Source organism: Lepeophtheirus salmonis, chromosome 1 (assembly GCF_016086655.4).
Source record: "Lepeophtheirus salmonis chromosome 1, UVic_Lsal_1.4, whole genome shotgun sequence".
NCBI classification, from domain to species: domain Eukaryota; kingdom Metazoa; phylum Arthropoda; class Copepoda; order Siphonostomatoida; family Caligidae; genus Lepeophtheirus; species Lepeophtheirus salmonis.
Window position 1 is genome coordinate 32,837,077 of NC_052131.2, and position 24,954 is coordinate 32,862,030.

Sequence of the window (24,954 nt, forward strand, 5' to 3'; positions counted from 1 at the left end):
GGTCATTAATAATATTAAGGTGAACTATCAAGTGACTAACATTAGTAATATTAATACATAGACCGTCCATTTAACAATATAGTAGATGTCCTATGTTACGTATCGTTCCTCTACAGCTTCTTAATAGCAGGTTCTCCTCCCTGACCGCATACGTAACTATTGTTAATACAAAAGAATTGTTACTATATAAATATAAATAATATACCTGGCCGGAGAACTGAAGTCCTCCTAGTACAAAAAGAGGGCTCTTTCCTAGTAACTTTAAATATACTATTCAAAGATTACAAACCTTTTTTTACATAAGTGATTAAAGTAGTGCAACCTAACGAAATGGATTTTTAGACACATTGTAGTAATATAATAATATTAATTGTATATTTAAAGTATTGTATAATAGTGTGAAATGTACGCTTGTAGATGGAGCATCAATTGTTGAGAATGGATCCTTAGAAATTATTCCTTTGATCCATCTCGAAAAAAATAAATAATAATTAATGGGGGAAAACCTGTGAGAACCAAGGAGAATATGTTAGCTACACAAAACAAACATTTGAGGTAAATATAATAAATACATTATCAGTACACGAGGATAGTCCATGGAGCCTTTTTTCCTAGAACATATTATATTATAGGCTATTAATAGGTACATAAGTTGTGAAAGAAGTAAATAATATGAACAAAGGGAGAGTTAAAAGTACGTACGTAAAGATAAAGTTGAAGTAAGGGAGAGGGAGGATCGAAGGGACAGAGAGAGAGTTAGAAATGTTTAATATTACTAATAATAAAATAAGAGGAGCAAGGCATGGATTTGGTATGGACGATAAGGGGCTCAGAGTTAGAGGTGAGTAACTTAGTAATGTATTGAATACACATTTGTTGTTCGATCAGAGGCGTAGGCATTTGACATAATATTACTATTATTTAAGCTATTAGTATTTATGGGTTTGACAGGTAATATATTACTTGTATAATATTATATTGGTGAACTCTCTACTAAATTTATATATAATATCAATTAATTAATCATTATCATGGACGAAGGCCTAATGATTTGAGTATTATTATTAATTATTATATCAATGCATGAGTGTGCGTAAGATTGAAGCTGGAGAACACACTCGGGAGTATGTCAAGGAATAATAAAACTAAACTCTTATTAATTACACCTAGGTACCTCGGTATATGATATGAAACAGTTCTTGTTACAAACATTTACTCTTATAAAAATAAGTATTGTACGTATTATATACAGTACACATGTACAATTGTATTGATTCAATATTAGTAGTAAAACATTTGTTTCATTTCTACTACATTGGACGATGAATTGATGCGATGATGTTCTTATTTCATTATCAATAGTTAGAGAAGAGACTCGCTATTTAACATTTTTTCATATTTTTTTTATCAGTCATCACTAGGCCGAGCTCTGTCGTTGAACTATAGTCAATAATCTATATTAGGATGAGAAGAAAAACTCTTTAGCTAACTAATGGAAAATCCACCATTCAACTAAACTAAATAAGAAAAAAAAAAAAAAAAACACTTTCACGATACGATTACAGCAAGATACATGACGCCTAGCAACATGGAATATTCGCCGCCACAACCACCAGCCTACACTTCTAAAATGAGTTACATTATTCTGAATCGATTTATTTTTTGGATTTTCATTTATCTCTTTGGATATTTTGCTTTGGACATCAAGGTCTGTCTATTTTTTGCCTCTGCCTGGTTTATTTACACAGTGACCATAAAAACAACACCAAATAAAAAGTATGATCCTCTACTTACACCAAGTTCGGAGTTTAGGTTTAGTAATCTTAAAAGACATCATTTACCAGCTTGGGTTCTTCATCCAGATACAGAAAGATCCGAATGGATTAATTCTATTATCAAACAGCTATGGCCTCATTTTGATGCCTATTTGGGGAATATGCTCAGCCAATTGGAAAAAGATCCTCAATTGAAGGAAAATCTTGCGAGCTTCCGAGTAAACTCGCTCTCTTTTCCGTCATTCAATTTAGGTAATGAGACTCAATCATATGCAAATTACCTAGAATTATTTTTGATATTTCAGGTCAAATACCGCCTCGGATCACTGGTATTAAAGTCCATTCCTCAGTACATCGCAAAGAAATTATTATGGATATCAATTTAGTCTATGCAGGAGACATGGAAATATCTGCTATTTTTGGAATATCCACACCTCTGAAAAAAACTCTTTACTTGAAAGGAGGTCTTAAGGATCTGACTCTCAAAAGCTGTCTCAGGGTTAATCTGTCTCCTTTATTACGAGACAAACCCTTTGTCGGAAATGTGGGACTATGTTTTCTTGATAGACCAGATATAGATTTTGTGTTGAATGGTGTAGTGAAATTTCTGGACTTCCCTGGCATTGAAGTCGTACTAAAACAATTTCTTCATGACGAAATTGAAAAATATTTCGTGAACCCAAATTCTTTTAAGATTGCTCTCCAGCCACATACAACATCATCAAGGACCTTTTCTTCTTCAAAATCTTTAGAAGAGGGTGAAACTCATTCTATTCGTTTACCGTCTGGTGTTCTCACGATAAAAATACTTGAAGCTAAAGGACTTGAAAATAAGGATATGAATTTAATTGGAAATTTTAACAAGTCAGATCCATATGCAACCTTAGAAATCATAGCAGACAGTAGTTCCCATAATTATAAAACTCATGTTATACAAAACAATCTTCATCCTAATTGGAATTATACAGCTGATTTGATTGTTGATGATCCAGAGTCATTAGATAAAATAATGATCAATGTATGGGATAAGGATTCTTCTAATAAGGACGACTTTCTTGGAAAATGCGAGCTTTCTCTACAAGTCGTAAAAACAGCAATCACAACTGGGGTCTCTCAGGAAATCTGGGAAATTCTTGAAGGGGTTCAACGAGGATCAGTGCACGCAATTATTTCATGGTCAGATTTGACGATGTCATTTCATCCTCTGAAAATATCACAAGAGCTTCAATTTGATACGAGTAGTAGCGTTGGTGTTTTGGTCATGGAGATTGATTCTTGCTCGAATTTACTGGGAGGAAGAACGGGTCTCAAATTACCCAACCCTAAAGTGACAGTGGAGTTATGTGGTGTTATTCAAGAAACCGAGGTTATTGTTGGGAGTATTCATCCGGTTTTTGAGCATCGATTATTATTTTTAGTAACTAATCCAAAGGTCGATTCTCTAAAAATCTCAGTTTTAGATACGAAGAGAAGTTCTAAGGAGAAATGCTTTGGTTCTCTGAGATTGAATGTGTCTGATTTCCTTGGAAAAGAGGATTTATCCATGTTAAACCAGCAATTTAACCTCAAATCTAAGACATTGAAACCAGGGATGGAATCTCCTAATATAATTATATCTGCTGTTTTTAGATATATTGATAAAACAAATGATCAAGCTTCTCATGAAAAGTCTCAAAAAAGTCTTCAGGACCTTCATAAAAGTATGACATCCTCTGCATCAAAGATTGAAGTGCTCCATAACAAACCTATTCCTTCCGCTCCTTCTATTCCTCCCATCGTGCTCTCTTCTCCAAAATCCCCAAGACAAAGCATAGAGGATATCAATAATAACGAGTCGAGTGAAGAACAAGTTTGTGGTAGTTATCTTCTCAAGGATCATTTAAAAACACCTGTTAGTATACCTGATCTTATATCAGTGTCCCAAAAATACAATCTCCACCTACCTACTCCTCCATCTCCGGGAAAATTATCTCGAAGCAGTAAATTCCCTGATTATCGAGCAAAACTGAGACTTAGCATTAAGTACAACTCCAAGACCAAGACGCTCTCGGTCGTCGTACATCAAGGAAAAAACTTTCCTGTTTTTCCAAATAGCAACATAGGCGTCAAGCTGTACCTTCTCGAAGAATTGCCTCAACGATTAGTTCGTCGTCTTAAAAATGGTAAAAGGAAAACCAAGCATCATAAAACACCTGAACCAAATTTTGAGGAAACTCTGGAATATTTCCTCTCAGAAAATGATTTGTTGACTCGGAAGCTTGAAGTTGTTGTTGAAATCCATAAGGGACTCCGATCCAAGTCATTAGGGGAATTCATTGTGGATTTATTGCCACTAACAACCAATTCTACTCTCACCAAGTGGTATACTCTTCAATTGAATGAGAGATTTGAACAAATACACTCATCTTTCGCGGGAATTAAACTTAGATTTAGTCCAACTCATTCCCTCAAGTTCTTCAAGATGTCAGAATGAGAACCAAAAAATATATAGTCTTAATATGCTTATATGGATATTAAAGTTATTCTGTTTCGTGTGTGTGATATCATCAAAATAGTCATCATTGTTTTACAAATTAATTTTTAAAGAAATTATTATTTATCGTGTAATTATATTTTTATATTCAGGACCTATATTTCGGTTACTAACTTCTTACAAACTTATTCATTCCATTAATTATAATCAATAAAAGTCAATTATATTCTTAATATGGTCTTATGTTGTCTCTTCAATTTCCTTTTTCTTCAAACTCAAAAGATACTCATTATATCTTGAATATTTAACATTATTGAGAATAAGTTTACTTTTATGTTCATCATCGTCATTTCGAGCTAAAAAAGCGTCCAGTTCTATGGAAAACCACTCAGGACAGTTGTGTGGATCGTATTCGTAGTCTAAAAAAAGCTCTTCGCCCCGTTTGATGTCTTTTATCGTTCTTTCACAAGGAATGACCCCAAATCTAGGATGATGGAAAAACCATTCAGAGCAATTCGACTGGAAAGAATGATTCATTTTGTGTCCCAACGAAGCATAATAGTTTTTCAAGCTGACGTACTTCTCAGGTATATTCATTCTTTCTCCAGATTCATAGTCTGCATTTATAAATATTTTGTAACCTGATGAGGACCAATGTTCTGTTGGACCCCCGAGTTCATATGGAATTCTAACGCCATTATAAAATGCAACAATGGTTCCTGAAGGAATATCTTCCTTGGCGAAGAGGCCTTCTCCTGCTTCATTGATAAGAGAAGATCGGCATTCAATCCAACGAGATTCGTAGGGATCAGGTACAAGAGGTTGATCATTTATGATTTCTGAAAATCAATGTTTAAAAAAAAATCATGAAGATAATTTTATAGTTTACTTGCTCACATACCTTTATTGGATTTAAAATATTGTACAATTGCTGATTTAGGTTCTGTGAGTTTTAGGATGGGAATTAATATTCCACTCACTATATCTTTTTTAACAGATATAACCTCAGCACACCGAGCTCCCTTCATTACACCTTCAATGAATTCACCTAAATAAGCAGTTTTAAAATCAGGGTAAATATAAGCACAGTTTTTAGAGGTGAAAAACTTTGTGAAATCCAGGTCATAATCATTGAAACTTAGTCCTATATCATTAAAAATGTATAACTTTAATAAGAATTATTACTTAGTGAGAGATTAACCTTCAATTGAGAGTTGTGCAAAGAGAAATCCTCCTCCTTCAAGATAAGCCCAACATGGCCCTTGAGGTAGTCCATTTTTGAACATCCCAATAAATGAAACTTGTCGTCGAAACTCACGAAACTTTTTTAAATCTATCTTACGAAGTGGTCCATGTAAAACAGAATCTTTGAAGAAACATTCATACGAAGAAGTATTCGTCGTGATCTAAGGTACAAATAATTTAAACAATTCTTACTCTATTTTAGTCCATAGAACTTACTATTTTTCCTGGGCCCTGAAAATATCCCATGTCATAACTACCAACAAGTCTAGAAATATTTAATCTCGGTGAGGATATTACTGTATCGCCATGGCGAACTCCGTTCTCGAACTTTGTTATTACAGAGTCTCCATTAGAAAAGGAAAGTGTTCCACTTCCATGAGGTTTACCATTGGCTCCTGTATTTCCTCTGTATTTTGCATCCTTTAAATCCACTTGTAATGTTGGATCACATACTCTATTAACAACATCTTTTGAGTTCTGTGGAAACAAGTAGTTTGACCATGGATAAAAATTCGGGTCAGATATCCTTTGAATCCAATCTCGGAGAGTATTACTCATTCTCACGTATTTATGATGTCCATTACCGGAGTTTAAATAATTAGAATATACAACTGTATTTCTTTTACACACGAGAAAGATGAATTATATAAAGGAAAGCTCCTCCAAAAACATGCTACAGAACAGTGCACCTATGCAATTCTATCCTAAGATGTGTATCAACTATTTTTTATTTTCTTTCGGAGTTATAGGCTTTTAGTGTCAGCCAAGGATGTGAAAATATATTATGTTCAATTTCAAATTAATACATATTAGAAAATGTCGTAAATAATCGCTTATATTTTATTTCCAAAGTAATAACATTTCAATTTAATATATAAGAACGAATCTCCATTGGCTTTAGACGAACAGTTGTATCCGAAAGTGTCTTACTCAAGTAAAAATTTCCACCCAAAGATACCTCTTGAATTGATTTAAAAGGCAAAACAGAAGGACTGAAAATCTTTCTTAAATTAAATTCGACTGGTTTAGAGAAAACTTTGTCATCAAGATCATCGAAAAAATGCTCAAATCGAATAAGAATCCCATTTGAAACTCTTTCAAGTGTCAGAATATGAACATTTTGAGGGAGTTCATCATGATTGAGTGGAGGAAGAGGAACAAATAAAGCTTTAGATGAATCGGAGAAGGAAACGATACAGTCATCGTATTTCTTGATCGATAAAAATCTAGAAGGGGCTTTTGACTCAGGTTTTTCAAACAGTAACCAATGCTTACCACGGACAACAAGACCCTTACCAAAAGCCGTTTCATTGAGCGCTTCATTGACGCCAAAAGCATCATCGAATAGCAATCTCCTATGAATCATGGTCTCAATTCCTCCATCTTTAAGACTAGTACCCCCTTGGCTACGATCAGTAAGTAGAGCCATTCGAATATGTGAATCCTCAACCGTTATAGCACTTGTTATAGGATAGTAATTTCGACTCACTGGCTCTGTACTTAGATCTAACTTCCATGTTGACCGGAAGTCCTTTTTCCGTTTAATATATTGTCGACCATTGGAATCCGTATAAAATGTATTTTGAGATCGAATATCCTTGCTAGTATACTGGAGAACAATTTCCTTGCCAACTTCATTATTATCTGTTGGAATAGGTCCAACTAACCACTCAAATTCAAAATATTCCTCATTTCTGAAGATTCTTGTAACTAAACTTGTCCAATTACTATATTTGAGTTCTAATTCGATTACATTTTTAGATCTCCTAATTATGGGTTTTTCTATAGGATTTGGAAACGGTATTGGAACTTGAGATAGAGGTCTAAATATATACGCTCCAGAAGCTCTTTCTTTTGGAAAACTGTTATTTCCAGAATGGCCGATGTAATAGGCAAATTTAACGTTAAAACGGAATATTCCTTCAGGTGATTTTAATCCCTTGATATTTCCATGACTGTCCAGGATGATATTAGTTTTGAAATTAGAGTCTCCAATGACTCGACTTAAGGATTCATTCTCTTTGACTTTTGATTCTTTTTTCGGACTTACATTGACTTTAAATGTCTTAAAGGACATTGGAAGTACTTCCTTTGCTTCAAAATAGACATTAATCTCATTATGTACAAATGAACTACGGCCAGGTATATTCATGACGGACTTCGAAATAGGAAAAGTCGAAATAGCTGATCCATCTATAAAGTATTCATAGTTGCCATTTCCAGGAAAATGGGGATTGTAATTCTGGGGATGTGAAGTGGGATTGTAGACATTGACATAGAAATCCTTTGATTGACTTGATGAAAATTGGCACTCTGAAATATTTAAAAGGGGGCAAAACACTTGGTTTGAATTTGAGAGCTTTAAGTAGGCGGAGTTCATTACATCATAACATTTTTCAGATGCTATAGAGAGTCTAGAAGCATAATCATTGGTAACAGCTTGTTTCCCTGTTCCAGTTACTGCATCGTGATGTTGTGTTACTCCTAGTGCCCGTTTCATGACCATGACATTTTCTGAATGAAGGTGGGCAATGACATCCATTTGTTTGCATGCCTGTAAAATGTTGTTTGATACGCGGATCATTCCTTTTAGAGAAGGTCTTGAAGTGAAGTAACCCGTCCAATAAGAATGAGGATCATTTGAATAGGGGAAGAAATCATCTGTTTTGATGGGAAATGAGCCTTTCATGCTCGCTTTCACTGCTTTTGCATAACATGATGGAGTTGAGTAGAGTATGTTAATTTTCTCATGTTTGAAATATTTCATTACTTTATCCATATTTTTGAACCACATAGAAGCATCCGTATATTGAAAGTCACCTCCCATGGTCATTGGTATTTGATTAGTGGCATATACCTTGGATTCATCCAACACTACTTTTAAAAATGCTTTCATTTTTTGGGGAATATTGTACTCTGGAGATTCGAGATTATCTACCATGGCATCATCTCCACAAAATACATCAAAGCAAAATCCATTGGGAGGCTGATATAAATTTGGTAGAATACCAGTGAAGAGACGAGAGGAGCCAGGGCGACTCTCCCACAGCATTTCCAGACTCTTGTCCTGTCGTCTTTGGGCAATATCTGCATGATCTGCTCGTCCGAAGAATAATCCCTTAAACCCCATGTTGAAAAATATATTAGCTTGTTCTTTGGCGTGACCAAACGGGTCTATTTGCCAAGCAATTTCAGGTACACTTGACTCTCCAAATGTATCATTCAGAAATCTCAATCCCAGTGACATCTATTTGATCAAATAATACAATTATTATTATTTTTATATACATAGTTATTAGTTACTATTCAAGTGTTCTACCTGATCAATAATAGCATTGTAATGCGCAGCGGCTTCATCATTCATTGACCATCCTCCGTTGATAAACTCTAATCTTCCTTCATCTACAAGATTCTTGACTCTTTTCCTCATTCCCTCACTCTGTTCTATCCACCACCTCCAAAAAAAAGCCATTTCAACGTAAATGAATCGTCTTTTCTCATCAGCCTCCAATGCTTTGATAACAGAGTCAAGTATATATTGAACACCGCTTGGATCTATCTCCTTTTTGCCTCCATAGTAATACTCATCCACCGTTTTCAACCAGCCCACATCGTCATGAGTATGTGGCATAAAGTGGACATTGATGGCATTCTCTTTGGTTGGATGGCATGAGGGACTTGCAATTGACACATTTAAGTTGCATGAGAGCAAAAGGAGAAATAATAATGTTTTTGAAATGCTAGACATTTCCATGAATACAAATTAATGTCCTTGCATTCAAAAATCTAGGCTTCTAATAAACAATATAAAATATGTAAAACCACTAATTACTAGAATAAGACAAGATACTATTGATAAAAAGAATACAAGGAATCACTCACAGTCACTTGAATACTATTATCAAGACAGTGTAATGCTTGCTGGTTAAACGTGAACGAATTATTACAGGAGAGGAAGCTCAATATAATTTTCTCTTTTCTTTTTTAGATACAATATCCCAAACATCATGTTATTGTAAACTGGAATAACTTATTCAGTACAGCACAAGTTGTAAACAACAAAATCATACATATTTATCTCTATGTAGTATATAGATTTAACATTAACTATATAATCATTAGAAATACAATATTAAAATAAATAAGGAATATTATAATGTATTGAGGACTTGAGATAACAGTTTAATATGCTCTCAATCTTTCCCTTCATCTAATTCCTCCAGATCCGTCAACAAATACCTTATCTCCTCCATGGCATCAGCAATATGTTCATTTATTTGACTTAATAATTTGGATTTTTCTCTTGCACTGGCATCCGCAACATCATCATCTGGATCATCATTCGCCTCTTGAGCCAGGAGTTGATACTCCACTGTTTCCTTCAACTTTTCCCCTTCCAGTATTTGGATTTCCTCAATGCTCTGCTTAAACGTATTTTCATACTCTTTTTCGGATATGAGGAGAGATTTGAGTTTCAAGATTTCATTTGATGTGTCCTTGAAGCTTTTGGTCGCCTCTCCAACGGCCACTTGAAAAGTCTTGAAGTCATACTCTGGACCACTAGATAGATAGGTTTTGAAGGCAAGGTCCAGCTTCTTGTGTTCTCTCACTCTGTCTTCTTGAAGTGACTTGAATTCTCGTATCTTCTCATTCAGTGACATCCCAACTTGAGTCTAAAAACGAACTAAAATTATTATTGACCGGATCAAGTGGTATTTTTTTTCTTTTTTCGTTCAAGTTATTAGCACTTTATTTAGCATTACAGTCCATTACTTTTCTGTTCTTTATTCATACTTTATATTATTCGAATCACAATAAAATATGTATTTTAGGATTAAGAGTACGTAGTAGCGTATCTGCTAAATATATAATTGACATTCATAACAAAGATTAATTATAATTCATCATCATATAAATTAAGATTTTTTTAAAGGTTTTTCTTTTGTTTGTTTTTTGACTAAATTTAGAAACAATAAAAATTAAAAGTTCAAGAAAGAAAGAAAAAACGACTATAGAATATAAATCCTGGTTTGGATATGTGACTTTGTATATGCAAATTTGATTAAATTTCCAATTTTTAATAGACGTTTCCAAGTGTATGTCCTTTTTCTCAGTTTTCATTGAAGAAATCTAGTGTAAAGAAAGAAATGTGTGGTTTGGGTTCATTATTATTGAATAGAGAATTCTTTTCAGGAGGAATATTATAAATGAAGCGACAATAGATTTGATAGAATCATTCAAGAGACGACAGTGATAGAAACAGTTTTGTCTGTTAGTTAGAAAATGTGTATCCGTTTGTTTCTCTCTATCTGGGGAGTCCGATTTGGTGAATATATATATCATCACTCATCATCAATGATGGGATATTATATGAAGGAAATGTCAAGCTGTTGGAAAAAAAAAGAGATACACAACATAGAGCAAAACAAACAAAAAGAAACTCCTTCCATCACATCACGTGTACATCATTTCCGCCATATAGGACATTTTCTTGGGAAAAACCATAGAGTTTTCCAAATAACCAGCTAAATCATCCACAGATACGTCGTTATAGCTCTGTCTGGCCTGAGTGGCACAATTGACGGCTTTATTTCCCCCATTCTCAACCACAAATTCTTCTTGAACATCCTCTCCCATTTCTCGAATTTTCTTCTTTCGCTTCCCTGAGAGGGAAATCGTATCAAATCTCCGAATAATGACTGAGGAAAAGTCCTTCCCTTCATCGGTGCTTCTCCAAGAGGAAGACAGATTCTCCTTTGCTTGAGTAGTGGTCGAAGAGGAGGTAGAGACCTCCTTGATTGAATGATGATTGTTGATTGAATGGACGGACGAGAGGCGAGAGGGCTTGAAACGGAGGGATCCACGCACTGTAGGGGCTGATGAAGCTAATATAATACTACTAGGTGATGCCGGGGAGGAGGTGGAGAGATGATTTTTTGGAGAGGACGACCAACAGGAGAGGCTTTTCTCGTCCTGTTTACCAACGCGGGATACTTTGAGCTTCTTGAAAGGGCGAATGAGGAGCTCATCATCCCCGCCCTCATTCTTGTTGCTTCCATGCTCAGTCTTCTTCATCTTCTGCATCTACAAGCTAAGCAAAGTCCGGAGGGATAACAAAAACCACATTAGTATCGACTATCATGTCAATTTATCAATTAAATTTTATTATAAAAACGAACAATAAGAAATAAATCTACGGATTACATTTAACATTACTAATATTTAAATTTATCTCAAAAGGGTAGAAATAAATAATGAAAGAAATACCTTCAGCCTCGAAAGAAATTTTTGAATCCCATTCACAGTTTTTTAATCTCTTATTATTGTGGAACAAAAAAATCTCCTGGGTCCAAATATCTTGTGTTTGAGTAACCTTTAGGTGATTTAGTCCTTTTTATTTCTTTCTTTCTCTTCACAATTCTTTTACGAAATGAACTTTGACGCAATTTTTTTTCCAGAAAAAAGCTTACCAGCTTTTATGGCCAAAAGCATATAAGTACTACTTGAGTTCTTTTACCAGGAAATACACTGGCCATAGCCGAACTAACAGTTGGTCACTTTTTACAAACAGAGTCATCTAGTGAGCTCTTTCAAAAATAAAATTATATATATACTTTTTTTTTGCCTCTTCATTTATGTTCTTCAGGGGGAGTGATTCGCATCTCGTTGTTAATACTTAATTCCTTAGGGATTGTAAATTGATGTTTAGGGCCCCTTTTGTCAATGTAAATTCTCAACACTCCATGAATAAATAAATATATATATAGTCTTATTTTGATATAATGGCGGCAGAACCAATAATGCATTAAAGGAAGAAACCCTTTTGTCAATGTAATTTCTCACGACACAGGCTCTTCTATCCATGAATAAATATATCTATTTATTTTGTAACAATGGCGGATAAACCAATAATTATAGGAAGAAATAAAAAGAGTATACAAAATAACAGCGAATAATATGTATAATAAATAAATAATATTGTAAAAATATTTTGTAATTGGACAGGAAATAAAAAAAAATACAAAGTGTGAAGGAATATAATCAAATTTCATATTGATTCTATCTATAACTATACTTATAGGAGAGAAATATAATTATAATAGTAAGTAACAAAAGGTGAAACAACACTTTAAAGTAAAAAGTTATAATAATCGTAGGAATGCCCCGGATCTTGACCCAAAAAAAGAAAGAAAAGTTTTAGTTAATTAAGCTCCATGGTTTTGGATGCTGCCTCCTCTTGTAGTAATCGAAGGGTTTCCCGATTTTCCTGCAGTAAATCCTTTAGTTGACCGTGAATGGAGTCATTAAATCGTTCTAATTTGTCAAGAGCGGTGTTCAATTGGTCTAATTGTTCGTTGAGGGCCCTTAGATCTGAAAGACAAAAAAGAAGAAGATCAAATGAGTAATTAAGAGCCAGGGATGGAACGAAAGAAAGAAAGACGCTTCCAGCTTACCCTCCTCATCAATTTCTTCGTCTATCTCTGAATCTTCTTCTTCCTCACTAAACTCTTCTTCATTCGAAACAAGAGAGGGTGGATGCTCTGATGGTCCTTCATCCCAATTAGGCATGCTTTACCCGTCGTCTTTTACTCCTCTCACCTTTGAACCACTTTTATTATAATTCCCACTTATTAAGTTAGTTATTTATTAGTTATTACTTATTAGTCTTCTTTTTTCTTTTTTTACGAACTAAATAACTTTGTTAAGTTAACATCATTTCAGTTTTAGTGATTATGTGACGTCATGCAGCGGGCTGAGGAGGAGAGTGGAAGCATCTTCTATGGACTTGCATTCCCTTTTTCTCCTCAAAACTTTTCATTTTCTACATTTAACTTTTATGTCATAAATAATAATATCTATTTCAAAATAGTTCAGGAGCAGAAAAATATTTTTTTTTGCTCTTTAAAATGTATTTTTGACATACTACATATAAGCTGAACCTGAACACAGTAACTCCATTTCTAAAATTTGACCAAATAGGGTATATATATATATATCTCATGAAGAAGCAATTTATCAAATGATTATGTCATGTACATACTTCATATAATATATTTGCCATGTTAAATTTTTACCCTTACTAGCATTTCGTCATTCGATCATAAAATATGTGATAAATGTTGAGGAGAGGTTGCTCAAACTCTATACTTTAAAGACCAGGTCTTCCAATAATAATAATATCTAAGTATTATTGTATAGTGTGTCGACCAGTGTTGGATATTCGATACAAATATCAAATAATATGGTATGTGTTTATATATATAACTTCATATTTATAGTAATTTATTAAGTAATTATAGAATAAGAAAGTTTTCCAAAATTGGTGAGCATTAAGGATTTTGCGGCGATTTTGAACAAATGTGAATTGATTAGATTAATTAATATTAAAACTATAAAAAAGAGATAACATTTGCTTAATTCAATGTTGACAATGTGACGTCAAGCTGCTATTGAATCACAAAAAAAAAGTTTTATAATCCTAGATTTTCAGATATCGACACAATAACAACACTGAAGATGTCTTCACCCACGGAAATCATCATTCAAAATCTCTGGGATCCCTCCGTCCAAAATGATTCCCGAAAATTGGTTGAATTAATCGAACCAGTAAATACTATTTAATATTGTAGGATTCTTTGTGATAGTTGAATTGTTTATTCCGAGTAGATTCCATCCTTGATTGAAGCAGGAAATATTGAGACTGAACCACTTATTTCTCCCATGATTCGTCTCCTGGGGAGCCATAATGCTGAAGTCAAGGAACATGTTTGTTCTTTTTTACTCAAATTATCTTCCCATCAAGGGGACGTCGGTGTTTTAGCCCAGAATATTCTAATGCAAGACACACAAGTAAGATATTTTTATGAGTAATAAATGGTGGATACACTTTAAAAGTAATTTCACCTTATTTAAAGGATCCCAATCCCAGGATAAGAAGTGTTGCCATCAGTACTCTCTGTTCACTCCCCTCTCTCAACGCAGAGACAAATATCCATGCGATTCAAAGATGTCTCAGAGACTCTAATCCATTGGTCCGCAAGGCTGCCGTCACAGGAACTGGGAAATTCTATCTGAAAAGTCCTGATATACTTAGAGAATCTGGACTTATTGACACTCTCTATTCAATTATTAAAGATCCAGATCCAGGGGTTCTTACCTTTTCTCTTCAAACTCTTAATATTATTTTAGAGGATGAAGGGGGGATTGTGATTCCCAGGAGTATGGCCCAATATATATTGAGTCGTTTGAATGACCTACCAGAGTTGGAGTTATGTTTTGTGATTGATTATCTACAGAAATATTATACTTTAAAAAAGGAAGAAGAGTCAATGGTTCTCATGAATGCATTGGATCCATTTTTGGACTCTAAAAACGGAGCCATTTTTTTATGTTGTGCTAAACTCTTTCACAAAGTTATACCAAAGGGAGCAAATAAATTATGTATAGACTTTAATCAACGGATTTGCTCTCAACTGTGTAAATTTCTGAGAAAATCATCATTAGCCATTCAAATCATGGAGTTTATATCCCTTCTCAATCAACTTGGTGAAAACGAGGCTCTAAGTATTTCTAAAGAGCTTCGTTTTAAGAATAAAGACTCCACTGACATTTTGTGTTATAAAGCAAGACTGTTAAGTACGCAAATACGAAAATTTGCGTCCAATGATTTGAAGAAAGAAATTGATGCATACTTACTCAAGTTTTGCTTGACTTCTAGTGAGCCCAAGGTGGAGAAAGAGCTAATCCTCGCTCTCTGTGACGCTCCTCGACAGGACCTGATAGATAAAATAGAGAAAAATTTAAGTAGGAATTCTGAAAGGAAATTGGCATTGCTTAAACCAGTTCTGGAACTAATAAGGTACATTTGTTTGCATAACAAGTCAGTTGCACCAATTTTGAGCCTGATTTGTCTCAATTCTAGACATTTCAAATCCCTTACTTCCAATGAGTTGATCAATCTTATTTGGATTATAAATGAGTATTCTCATATATTGGAGGACTCTCCATACATTTTAGACATGCTCTGGAGTCAGCGAGAGGCTGAACTTCAAAAATACGAATTACTCTCGCTTTTTCTGTCAGCCACTCTTAAAGTTTTTGTTTTTCATCCCTTAGCGACACAAATTACTATGGGAATTGTCTTGGAAAAGATTTCCATGGTTGAACCTGACTTGAGAGAGCGGGTGGAGTTTTATTGCAAATTGCTACAAAGTCCAACACTATTATCTAAAATTATATCTCAGGAACAATAGTGAAACACTTTTCAGCCTATTATAAATTGTTGATTAATTGTCATTTCCTCAGTGGTGTGTTTTCTGTATAAAAAAGTACTTCTAAGAACTAAGTTTATTTACTTTTCACTATATTAATATTTTCTTTATTATATGAACGATCGTTTACTCAAAGTTTAAATATAATTCGATTTTAGCTTAATGTGAACAATTGGCATATAAATGATCAAACTGCAAATTAAGGAGCAACACACTTTAAGAATTGCTCTTAATACTCCTATACTTTCTAAATGGATCAATTTCCCGTCCTTCCTTATAGTCAGGTCTCTCATATTGCTCAAGAATATCCAACTGCTTCCTTTGCTCAATTGCCTCTTCAGTATACTCCTGCTCTTCTACAGGATGACTTGAGGCTGCATAGTTCATCCACGATGGAGCCTTATTTTGCTGTATTAACCGATCCTTAACCTTGTCAAGATGCCTTGTATGTTTCTCGTACCCAAGATATGCGATGTAAAAATGCACAAAAAAGCTTCCAACAGCGAAAGCAACGCAAGCCATTGCAATAGTCATGGGAGAGTACTTCCTGAAGTACTCGTCATCTGTTTCTGGATATCCGTAGGCACGGGATCTTTCACGAGCATTTCGAAGCTCTTGGTAGTGTAGATTCGGATTAGAATCATACTTTTCGTCAGGAGAGCTCCATGCAGAATCAGAAGAGAAGGAATTATCATAGTCCTGCTTGCGTTGATTGTCACACAGAACTTCATATGCCTCTGTAATGCGCTTAAATTCTGCATCTCCACGACCAATATTCTTATCTGGATGGTACTAAATGGGGAAAAAGGAGAATATATAAGTAGAGCTAGAAAAAACTTCATATCCTTCACGGTTTCAAGGACACCTCTTTACATTTCTTGATGTAAGCTTCTCTTATTTGCTTGGAATTAGCATTTCGTTCCACATTCAGTACTTCATAATGAGTCTCCAATGAAAATGAGACCCTGGTTGTTGTTATGCACCTAATAATAATGAGGAATAGTTCAAGGGTAAGAAAGAGGAACTGTCAATTTTAGACGAGTTGGGAAGTAGTTAGTAATTTTATTTACCTAATGCATGTCCACTGAGTCAGGCATCCCACCTTTAAGAAACATTTACCCAGAGCTGACATTAAGTGTGAATTTCAATTTGTATTTATTCCCAAATCAACGACTCTGTAGCTTCTCTTCTTGAATTAAGTAATAAATATAAAATCTTTCATATTGAATTAAGTCTTAACTATTACAAGATCATGAACGCTTACATAATTCTAGCCAGCAGCAGCTAGGTAGTTATTTTTCCTTGTGAAAGGTTGCGATATGAAAACTATCTTTTTGTATCTTAATTTATATACTTAAGTACCCCCATAATTATATTCACAAATAGCCTAGTAACCTTAATATATCTTTGGAGTTGTAGTCTAAACATAAATTATGGATTTAAGATCTATGAAATCACCAAAATGAATAAAAATGATTAAACGAAAGAGTACGTTGATGTACTTATATTGAATAAAAATATACTTCATTGTTAACAGTGATGAATGAAGAACATAATCGTTTTCATTTTTCGTTTAAGTAATGAATTGAAGTACGTTATATTATTTAATTTACTCATTGATTAACAGGGAAATTAAGAACATTTAAATATACATAAATGATTAATTGCAAATTATTTGATATAAAAATAACTTAATGAATTTTGTTCTCTGTAACTGTTTTTAATGAATGCAGAATGTGCATGAACTTCTGCTCAGTGCATAAACAGTTTTCTATCTGTAATCTCGGACGTACGTACGTATACAGACTACATTAACACACAAATAATTAATAGTTTACTACGCAAAGAATTGAAAATTCACATACAACTCCGTGATCACATGACCTATTGAGAAAAAACCACGCATTAATGTACAAAGCCTATGTATCAAAATGTACAAATATCCAATCCTATTTTCCTACTTAAAAGCAGACGCAGATACAAAATATTAAGGACTAGGAAACAAACAAATCCATGGATGCAGAGGATGAGACTCCTGAGCAACGACAAGAGGCTGAATTGGACGTTCTTAAGAGTATTTATGACAAAGACCTAAAGGATTTACGTGAGAATGACGTTTGGAAAATCCAAAGAGCCCCTGAGTTTGTTTTAACCCTGAGGCCGAATCATGACTCCCGGCGGGGAGATGATACAGAACAAGTATCTATGGATCTGCATGTTCGTTTCTCTGAAAATTATCCCAATTCCCCTCCATGTCTTATCAAACCCGAGAATGAAAACTCCATTCCGGATGAGGATTTAAAAGAACTGAAGAGAATTATCTATGATCATTGTCTCAAGTAATTTAGTTTTATATTTTGATTTATTTATGGCCTTGATATATCAACAAAATATTTTGTACTTCTCTAGTAATTTGGGTGAGGTAATGATCATGGATATAGCGCTCAAGATTTCGAGTTGGCTCACCAAAATTGATCAACGTCCTCGTTTTAAATCCTGCTATGAAGAGATGGAAGCTCGACATGAAAAGCTCAAGGTCCAGGAGGAGCTCAAGCAAAGGCAGGAAAAGGCTAATGTAGAGAAACAGAGGGAGCTAATCCAGCAGGAAATTGCTCGAGCGGCAGAGAAGATTAAAGAAGGAAAGTTACTCAAGAAAGAGGAGTCAAGAAGGAAGAGAGAGTCTTCCATATTTATATCCAATAATGCGCTCTCCAATAGACGGAGATCTTCAATGAGATCATCTGTGGGTGGCGGTGGTGGTGGTCTATGGTCGGAAAGCTCAGACTTTGGAGGAAGTACGGATAATACTCCTGTGGAACAGGTCTTTTACATCAGTAAAGGTGAAAAAATCATTGTGAATAAAGGTGCTCGAATTGGAGGGATCTGTAGTAATGGGGGGAGTGTGTACTATGGAATTGTTCAAAATACTGGGAAGATGGTTCGTAATCATGATAAATGTTGTATAATTAAAATCTTTTTACTTTTTCCCTCCTCTCCCCAGGTTGCTATCTCCGTCTGGAACTTCAAAACTCATCCTGATAATAAGAAAATGTGCTTTATAGACCCATCAGAGTTCTATGATGAGCAAACTCTCATTCGTCAAATATCTTCAATAGAGCAGGAAATGTCTTCTATACTAAAGATCCAAAAGGATCATCCTCGTATTGGACAATACATCGGAATGTCTCATTATAATAATGGGAAGTCTATTGTTATCAGAGTTTTTGAAGAATTTATTCCTGGATCAAACTTGTCTTATTATCTCACAGAAAACATTCCTATGGATCTGAATATACTTCGTTACTTTGCAACAGGAATTCTTGAAGCCCTAGATTATATGCATGAAAAAAATGTGGTTCATCGAGATTTGAGAGATACTTCTGTTTTTGTTACGAATGGGGGATGCATTAAAGTATGTAATTGGAGTTGGAATAAGAGGATTCGAGATTTAATTTCTGATATTATGGAAGTAGGAGGACCCTCAATTACTGATGCTGCGAAATTTCCTTGTGCAATTGGACGTGGGGGTAAAAAAGTGGATATTTATCGTTTCGGAATCTTAGCTCTCTCTTTAAGTAATGGATTTATTGTCCAGGATGCAGTTCCATCCATTCCTAAAAGCCTAGGCTCAGAATTTGTAGATTTCCTCCGAAAATGTTTCATGAAAGACGAAAGAAATCGTTGGACAGCGGCTCAGTTATTAGAGCATACATTTTTAAAAGAAAGGATAATGGAAACTTTACCTTTTGATGAAGAGTTATTTTCAGGTGAAGTACTTAAAGTCCAAGAGTTGAACATTACTAAAGAGAGTGGAGATGAGAATGATGAAGATGAAACATTAAGACTCTATAATCCTCCTCTTACTCGTGGAGTGTCCCGTTTAAATGATGAGTTCGAACTTATAAGTCATATTGGGAAAGGAGGATTCGGAGAAGTTATTAAAGTCAAGAATAGATTAGATGGACAGACTTATGCCATTAAAAAAATTAAATTAAATCCACGTGATAAATCCGTGACTAAAAAAATCATGCGAGAAGTTAAACTCCTTAGCCGACTTAATCATGAGAATGTTGTCCGTTACTATAACTCATGGATGGAGGTTGCAACACTTGAGGCAGACTCGGATAGTGAGGGTGACGATAGTCAAAGCAACAATGGAGTAGAAGTGACGGACTCTTCATCTTCGTTTCTATCTTTAAGCAGGAGGAAAAGAAAAGATGCATCTTCTCCCTTTAAAACTCCACAAGACATTAACCAGGACTTCAGTCTCTCTTATTCTTCGCATCAATTTCCTGTTTATGATGATGATGAAGAAGAAGTTAGCTCTACTCATCCTGAGCTTTCGGGTGACGCAGATGAACTATCTGATGATGAGGTATTTGGTACTTCCTTCCTTCCTCATTCTTGGGGAGAAGAAGATGACGATGATGAGGACATTGTATTTGAGGATGTTTCCTTTGAGCCATCTAGGGAGGGGAATAATGTAGTGGTAAAATCGGAAAAAAAGTTAAATCCTACCCTCATTGATAAATCTATAGTCATGTCTCAGTTTTTATACATACAGATGGAACTTTGTGATAAGCAAACACTTAGAAATGCAATCGACAAAGATTTATTTAAGGACACTAAGAGAGTATGGCGCATGTTTAGAGAGATTATTGAAGGACTCCTTCATATTCATAGTCAAGGAATGATTCATAGAGACTTGAAACCAGTTAATGTATTCATTGATTCCACTGATCACGTTAAAATCGGGGATTTCGGCCTAGCTACTTCAAGCATTATTATGGGTGGATCTAAGGGATCCGAAAAAAACGATTTTAACGAATCATCTTCTTCCTTAGAAGTATCAATGGAATTTACTTGTAATAAAAATGGAGTAATTCAACCATGTGACCTGACTGGACAAATCGGAACTGCTATGTACATTGCTCCAGAAGTCCAAAAGATGCGTTCAACTGTTTATAATCAAAAAGTAGATATCTATAGTTTAGGTATAATATTCTTTGAAATGTGCTATCATCCACTTAAAACTGGAATGGAAAGAATAAAAATTTTAACAGATCTCCGTTCAGAAGAAATAATCTTCCCTTCAGACTTTGACGAACATGTAATGGAACAACAAGGATTTCTTATTCGCTGGCTCCTTAATCACGATCCTATGCAGAGACCATCGTCTTTTGAGCTTTTACAGTCAGATTATTTACCCCCTCCCCAGGTTGAAGAGGCTGAAGTTCGTGAACTTGTAAGACATACACTCAGTAATAAGCAAAGTAAAACTTATCATTATTTAATTGACGCCGTCCTTGCTCAAAAAATGAGATTAGCTGATGATCTCAAATATGATCTAGAGATTCCAAAAGTATCTTCACACAAAAGGAAACGGGCTCTTTTATGTCAAGAGAGTGTTAGAAAAATAGCTACAAACGTTTTTCGACGTCATGGTGCAATATGTGTAAACGTACCCATATTTATGCCAAAGGGAAAACGAGGAATCTATGATCAACATCGAGACAACATAGTTGAGGTCATGACTCGAAATGGAGGAGTTGTCACGCTTCCTCATGACCTCCGTATACATTTTGCTCGCTATTTAGCCAAATCTAATATTCATTGCCTCAAAAGGTACTGTATTTCTCCAGTTTATAGAGAGGAAGCTGTTTTTGGTATTATTCCGAAAGAGTTGATTGAATGTGCCTTTGATATTGTGTCCCCAGAGGCTGGAAATCTAGTTGCAGATGCTGAGGTTATTCTCGTTGTGGATGAACTCATACGCGAGCTGGGAAATAAAGAACGAAACTATTTCGTTCGTTTCAATCATGTTTTACTTCTCAAGGGGCTCCTAAGCCATTGTGGGGTCCTGGAGGATGAATACACTGTGATATATGAGCTATTAAGAGAGCGTCGTTTAACAAAACTGGAGCGCTATAAGAGAATGCTGAATATAGGGCTCTCTGATCAAGTCATTTCTTCTCTCACAAAGTTTTTAGAGAGAGAAGGCTCTGTTCAGGAAATTTCTAGTCATTTTCGTCATATTACAAAACGTCAAAATGAGGCTGGTCATAATGTTAAAAAAGCTATACATGAGTTACAAGTCATTATTTCCTATTGCCGGACATTTGGGGTAGAGGTTGATCTCGTTATTGCACCATCCCTAGTTTACAATACTGGACATTTTTCAGGTATGTATTGCCATTTTGTGAGGAAGAAACCAAATTACCACAAGACAAAGCAATGTGATGTGATAGCAGCCGGTGGTAGATATGATAGCATTCTCAATGGATTTTACTCCGATATGAGTTTATGCCATGATCCATCAACAACATTGGAGAATTATGCCTATTCTGCAGTTGGAATTTCTATATCTATGGACAAGATTGTATCTTCCATGAGCGAGCCAGATTTACGATCTTGTGCGGATGTTATGTTATGTTCTATAAGATATTCTTATCCCAGAGAGAAATGTGAGATCGCTAAAAGAATTTGGAATATGGGCCTGAGTCTATATTTGTGTGACGCTGATTACTCTTTAGATGAAGCTCAGGATTTGTGTTTGGAAATAGGAGCTACTGTTATGGTTGTAATAGCTGGGGACGAGAAAATGGAAATCCGCGTCAAGTCCTGGGATAAAAAAGACTCTCGATTTACAGAGAAAAAGATGGCCCTGACGGATCTCTGTGACTATTTACACAAGTGTTTTACTCACGATGGAGATGATATGTATGATGAGAGTACAAATAACTCTGCAGCTCTCGGACTATCGTGTACTACGACAACTACCACTATAAGTAGTAATTGTAGTAGTAGCAACAATTCCGGAAGTATGAACATAACCGGAAGCTTGGGTAGTGCCGGACCTCTCTCCCTCTCTCTCAACTCTGGAAGCTCTCATAGTAAATTCAAGATCAATTTTAATTTCAAGTTTTTAGATAAACAGCGCTTTACTTCTTCACAAAAAAAGAGACTTGAGAGCTCCATTCTATCTCGAATTCAAAATAATTTGGTTATATTTGGACCTCAAAACTTCTTTGAAGTGATTGGACTTCCCTTTCCTGGAAATGTAGTCAAGTCTCTTGCCGCATATTTAGACTTGGAGAATGAATTTAAGTTTGAAAACAGTATCAAGGATGTTACGGATCGCCACATCCGATATCGCAAGGACTTGACTACCCTTTGTGATGAAATTCATGAGTTGAAGTTTATTAAGCACGTTCACATAATTATTCTATATTCTTGTGAGGATCATATATTTAAATTCCTTGTTTCCTAGATGTTTTACTCAGTATGAACTGAGTATGATGTCTGAAATATGTGGTGTGTGATTCGTCCATCTTTTTTTTTTTTTTTTTTTTTTTGGTTTTAGAAACTTGAATCTTATTGCTCAAATCAAAGCACAAAAACACATGTTGATACCTATCTACTTATACAGAAGATGCGATCGTATATATTATTATCTACCTGCTATAATTAATAAATATAAATATTTAACAATTTTACTATAACATTGTAACCTATCCATGATTACCAAGTCGCTCCTTACTTTATCCTTCCCTACTATTCATACAAACAACACTGTGATGTGCTATTTAATTATTACTATAATTAGCATTATTATTTTAAACAAAAACAAAAAAAACGAACTATCTTATATAATCTTATAAATTAATATGTCCATACTATTTTTATGAAATAAAAATACAATACTTATGGTTATATCCTTCTTAGGTAGAAGTCATTTTTCTATTGATAAAGATAGTTGTTATTCACTGCACTTTCTCTTGTTCTGTTTAGATCTTCGATCATATATAGAAACATATGTATCTACTACATACATACATCCTAAAGAAGCATGGAGTTGAATCACATTGTACCATCTTATCTCAGCTCAAATGTATCAGATCTTCAGATCAATATGAAAATCATACGAAATAACCATCATCTCTCAAAATGCGAGGAATTCAAATCTCTCGTTGACGTGGAAGCCTATTGCGATGTAACATTTATTTGTAAAGGAGGAGAAAAAGTGTTCTGCCATAGCACAATACTTGCCTCCGTGAGTCCAATGCTCAAGGAATGGATGAAGGAGCATTACTTTAAATCTGAAAAGGTGAGTTGTTTTTTATATATTACATATCCACACTTGTTTTTTGTCGAAATCGTTCGCAAAACTTTTGAAGGCTGTTTAATATTCTTTGATTATTTTATAGATTTTGAAAATTTTAAAAAAAATATCGGTACGATTTTGCGAAAAAGGATATATTTTGTCGAATTTTTATATTGGCTCAAGAAAAAGAAGTTTGAAATTTGAAAGAAGTAATTATTCATCGACAATTCAAATTCAGAGAAATGTTATAAAAATTAAAAATGCAGGACACAGGGGCGTCCACAAGATTATCTTTTTCTTTTTTGAGGGGGGCTTGGTTTTTGGAATTAAAAAAAAATAAATCCAAAGCTATTCACAAAATATTTCAAGAAATATTTTTTTCGGAAAAGAAAATTCAAAATTTAATTTCTAATATAAAATTTTCTTTCAAAATATTTTAAATATAAAATTTTTTGTAAAAAAATTTCAATAATCCACAGCTGTTCACAAAAAATAAATTTTTGGGGAAAAATTTTCAAAATCTACAGCTGTTAACAAAAATAAATTCATTGGAAAAAAATGTCAAAAATATCAGAGCTTTCAGAAAAATTTAATTTTTTGAAAAATAAATTTCAAAAATTAAATTTTTTGCATAATTTTTTTTATCCAAAGTAAAAAAAGATTCGACTAAAAAGTAAAAATTTCTTAATTTGGGGATCAGCCCTCCCCCTGCGGACACCTTTTGTACAGAAATATTAATAACAAATTTAAAGTTTCATTAATGATATTTGAAAATGTAAATTTGATTTAGGTTTTTGTATGTATTTCTTGGTGAAATTAGATACTTTTGTTGAAAAGTAATTTAGTTTTATAAAGTACAAGGAAGTCGCATGTACTAATTTGAAAGAATTTTTATTTTAGAAGGAAGAAAGTTACCCTAAATGTATAATGCTTTACATTTGTAAAAAAAAATGGTTAAATTTATCATTATTTCAAATAATATATTAGTTAAATATGCATTAGAATAACTTCTTTCCTTCTAAAATAAAAACTTTAAAATTAAAAAAACAAAGAAGATGTAATACATATCATCTATTGATATAAAAT

The 24,954-nt window shown here is 34.3% G+C and overlaps 9 protein-coding genes across 12 annotated transcripts; 3 read left to right on the plus strand and 6 right to left on the minus strand.

The window, feature by feature from the left end:
* Positions 1-4: 4 nt before the first annotated feature.
* Positions 5-4,481, plus strand: LOC121124545 (extended synaptotagmin-2). 3 transcript variants are annotated; one of them, XM_071891215.1, is made up of 4 exons: positions 315-555; positions 644-841; positions 1,412-2,027; positions 2,081-4,481. In XM_071891215.1, exons 3-4 carry the CDS (start codon positions 1,574-1,576, stop codon positions 4,246-4,248), a joined length of 2,622 nt encoding a protein of 873 aa, XP_071747316.1. In that variant the 5' UTR covers positions 315-555; positions 644-841; positions 1,412-1,573; the 3' UTR covers positions 4,249-4,481. The 3 variants fall into 3 exon arrangements, with proteins under 3 accessions (XP_040575642.1, XP_071747316.1, XP_071747324.1); XM_040719708.2 differs by lacking the exon at positions 644-841 and having other exon boundaries at positions 5-555; XM_071891223.1 differs by lacking the exon at positions 315-555 and having other exon boundaries at positions 835-951.
* LOC121124562 (histone-lysine N-methyltransferase SETD7) lies at positions 4,383-6,219 on the minus strand. The gene is made up of 4 exons (XM_040719723.2): positions 5,710-6,219; positions 5,450-5,654; positions 5,150-5,392; positions 4,383-5,087 (listed from the first exon to the last, which is right to left on the minus strand). Exons 1-4 carry the CDS (start codon positions 6,049-6,051, stop codon positions 4,489-4,491), a joined length of 1,389 nt encoding a protein of 462 aa, XP_040575657.1. The 5' UTR covers positions 6,052-6,219; the 3' UTR covers positions 4,383-4,488.
* Positions 6,220-6,310: 91 nt separating this feature from the next.
* On the minus strand, positions 6,311-9,437 carry LOC139904695 (lysosomal alpha-mannosidase-like). Its single transcript, XM_071891195.1, has 2 exons — positions 8,813-9,437; positions 6,311-8,740 (listed from the first exon to the last, which is right to left on the minus strand). Exons 1-2 carry the CDS (start codon positions 9,245-9,247, stop codon positions 6,356-6,358), a joined length of 2,820 nt encoding a protein of 939 aa, XP_071747296.1. The 5' UTR covers positions 9,248-9,437; the 3' UTR covers positions 6,311-6,355.
* Positions 9,431-11,947, minus strand: LOC121124535 (uncharacterized). The gene is made up of 2 exons (XM_040719699.2): positions 11,761-11,947; positions 9,431-11,584 (listed from the first exon to the last, which is right to left on the minus strand). Exon 2 carries the CDS (start codon positions 11,575-11,577, stop codon positions 10,948-10,950), a length of 630 nt encoding a protein of 209 aa, XP_040575633.2. The 5' UTR covers positions 11,578-11,584; positions 11,761-11,947; the 3' UTR covers positions 9,431-10,947.
* On the minus strand, positions 9,687-10,154 carry LOC121113587 (required for excision 1-B domain-containing protein-like). Its single transcript, XM_040707447.1, has one exon. It carries the CDS (start codon positions 10,152-10,154, stop codon positions 9,687-9,689), a length of 468 nt encoding a protein of 155 aa, XP_040563381.1.
* Positions 11,948-12,436: 489 nt separating the features above from the next.
* Positions 12,437-13,198, minus strand: LOC121124582 (bublin coiled-coil protein). Its single transcript, XM_040719744.2, has 2 exons — positions 12,948-13,198; positions 12,437-12,864 (listed from the first exon to the last, which is right to left on the minus strand). The coding sequence occupies exons 1-2, from the start codon at positions 13,060-13,062 to the stop codon at positions 12,695-12,697; spliced, it is 285 nt and encodes a 94-aa protein (XP_040575678.1). The 5' UTR covers positions 13,063-13,198; the 3' UTR covers positions 12,437-12,694.
* Positions 13,199-13,680: 482 nt separating this feature from the next.
* On the plus strand, positions 13,681-15,933 carry LOC121124617 (uncharacterized). 2 transcript variants are annotated; one of them, XM_071891232.1, is made up of 5 exons: positions 13,709-13,738; positions 13,785-13,816; positions 13,985-14,100; positions 14,161-14,343; positions 14,409-15,933. In XM_071891232.1, exons 3-5 carry the CDS (start codon positions 14,011-14,013, stop codon positions 15,744-15,746), a joined length of 1,611 nt encoding a protein of 536 aa, XP_071747333.1. In that variant the 5' UTR covers positions 13,709-13,738; positions 13,785-13,816; positions 13,985-14,010; the 3' UTR covers positions 15,747-15,933. The 2 variants fall into 2 exon arrangements, with proteins under 2 accessions (XP_040575716.1, XP_071747333.1); XM_040719782.2 differs by lacking the exon at positions 13,785-13,816 and having other exon boundaries at positions 13,681-13,738.
* On the minus strand, positions 15,840-17,040 carry LOC121124632 (uncharacterized). Its single transcript, XM_040719808.2, has 3 exons — positions 16,835-17,040; positions 16,630-16,747; positions 15,840-16,556 (listed from the first exon to the last, which is right to left on the minus strand). The coding sequence occupies exons 1-3, from the start codon at positions 16,894-16,896 to the stop codon at positions 15,981-15,983; spliced, it is 756 nt and encodes a 251-aa protein (XP_040575742.1). The 5' UTR covers positions 16,897-17,040; the 3' UTR covers positions 15,840-15,980.
* On the plus strand, positions 17,023-23,477 carry LOC121124593 (eIF-2-alpha kinase GCN2). The gene is made up of 3 exons (XM_040719754.2): positions 17,023-18,103; positions 18,174-18,702; positions 18,766-23,477. Exons 1-3 carry the CDS (start codon positions 17,778-17,780, stop codon positions 23,032-23,034), a joined length of 5,124 nt encoding a protein of 1,707 aa, XP_040575688.1. The 5' UTR covers positions 17,023-17,777; the 3' UTR covers positions 23,035-23,477.
* The last annotated feature ends 1,477 nt before the right edge of the window (positions 23,478-24,954 follow it).

Excerpts from the sequence above, each read along its gene's own strand:
- LOC121124617 (XM_040719782.2), top strand. The coding sequence starts at position 14,011 with ATGTCTTCACCCACGGAAATCATCATTCAAAATCTCTGGGATCCCTCC. Across the intron at positions 14,101-14,160 it reads TGGTTGAATTAATCGAACCA|ATTCCATCCTTGATTGAAGC; the intron begins GTAAATACTATT and ends TATTCCGAGTAG. Across the intron at positions 14,344-14,408 it reads TTCTAATGCAAGACACACAA|GATCCCAATCCCAGGATAAG; the intron begins GTAAGATATTTT and ends CCTTATTTAAAG.
- LOC139904695 (XM_071891195.1), bottom strand. The coding sequence starts at position 9,247 with ATGGAAATGTCTAGCATTTCAAAAACATTATTATTTCTCCTTTTGCTC. Across the intron at positions 8,741-8,812 it reads ACAATGCTATTATTGATCAG|ATGTCACTGGGATTGAGATT; the intron begins GTAGAACACTTG and ends TTGATCAAATAG.
- LOC121124545 (XM_040719708.2), top strand. The coding sequence starts at position 1,574 with ATGACGCCTAGCAACATGGAATATTCGCCGCCACAACCACCAGCCTAC. Across the intron at positions 2,028-2,080 it reads TTTTCCGTCATTCAATTTAG|GTCAAATACCGCCTCGGATC; the intron begins GTAATGAGACTC and ends TTGATATTTCAG.
- LOC121124535 (XM_040719699.2), bottom strand. The coding sequence starts at position 11,577 with ATGCAGAAGATGAAGAAGACTGAGCATGGAAGCAACAAGAATGAGGGC.
- LOC121124593 (XM_040719754.2), top strand. The coding sequence starts at position 17,778 with ATGGATGCAGAGGATGAGACTCCTGAGCAACGACAAGAGGCTGAATTG. Across the intron at positions 18,104-18,173 it reads ATCTATGATCATTGTCTCAA|TAATTTGGGTGAGGTAATGA; the intron begins GTAATTTAGTTT and ends GTACTTCTCTAG. Across the intron at positions 18,703-18,765 it reads TTCAAAATACTGGGAAGATG|GTTGCTATCTCCGTCTGGAA; the intron begins GTTCGTAATCAT and ends TCCTCTCCCCAG.
- LOC121113587 (XM_040707447.1), bottom strand. The coding sequence starts at position 10,154 with ATGTCACTGAATGAGAAGATACGAGAATTCAAGTCACTTCAAGAAGAC.
- LOC121124562 (XM_040719723.2), bottom strand. The coding sequence starts at position 6,051 with ATGAGTAATACTCTCCGAGATTGGATTCAAAGGATATCTGACCCGAAT. Across the intron at positions 5,655-5,709 it reads TTCAGGGCCCAGGAAAAATA|ATCACGACGAATACTTCTTC; the intron begins GTAAGTTCTATG and ends TTTGTACCTTAG. Across the intron at positions 5,393-5,449 it reads TGCACAACTCTCAATTGAAG|GACTAAGTTTCAATGATTAT; the intron begins GTTAATCTCTCA and ends TTAATGATATAG.
- LOC121124632 (XM_040719808.2), bottom strand. The coding sequence starts at position 16,896 with ATGTCAGCTCTGGGTAAATGTTTCTTAAAGGTGGGATGCCTGACTCAG. Across the intron at positions 16,748-16,834 it reads ACTCAGTGGACATGCATTAG|GTGCATAACAACAACCAGGG; the intron begins GTAAATAAAATT and ends CATTATTATTAG. Across the intron at positions 16,557-16,629 it reads ACATCAAGAAATGTAAAGAG|TACCATCCAGATAAGAATAT; the intron begins GTGTCCTTGAAA and ends TTCCCCATTTAG.
- LOC121124582 (XM_040719744.2), bottom strand. The coding sequence starts at position 13,062 with ATGCCTAATTGGGATGAAGGACCATCAGAGCATCCACCCTCTCTTGTT. Across the intron at positions 12,865-12,947 it reads CGAAGAAATTGATGAGGAGG|ATCTAAGGGCCCTCAACGAA; the intron begins GTAAGCTGGAAG and ends TTTGTCTTTCAG.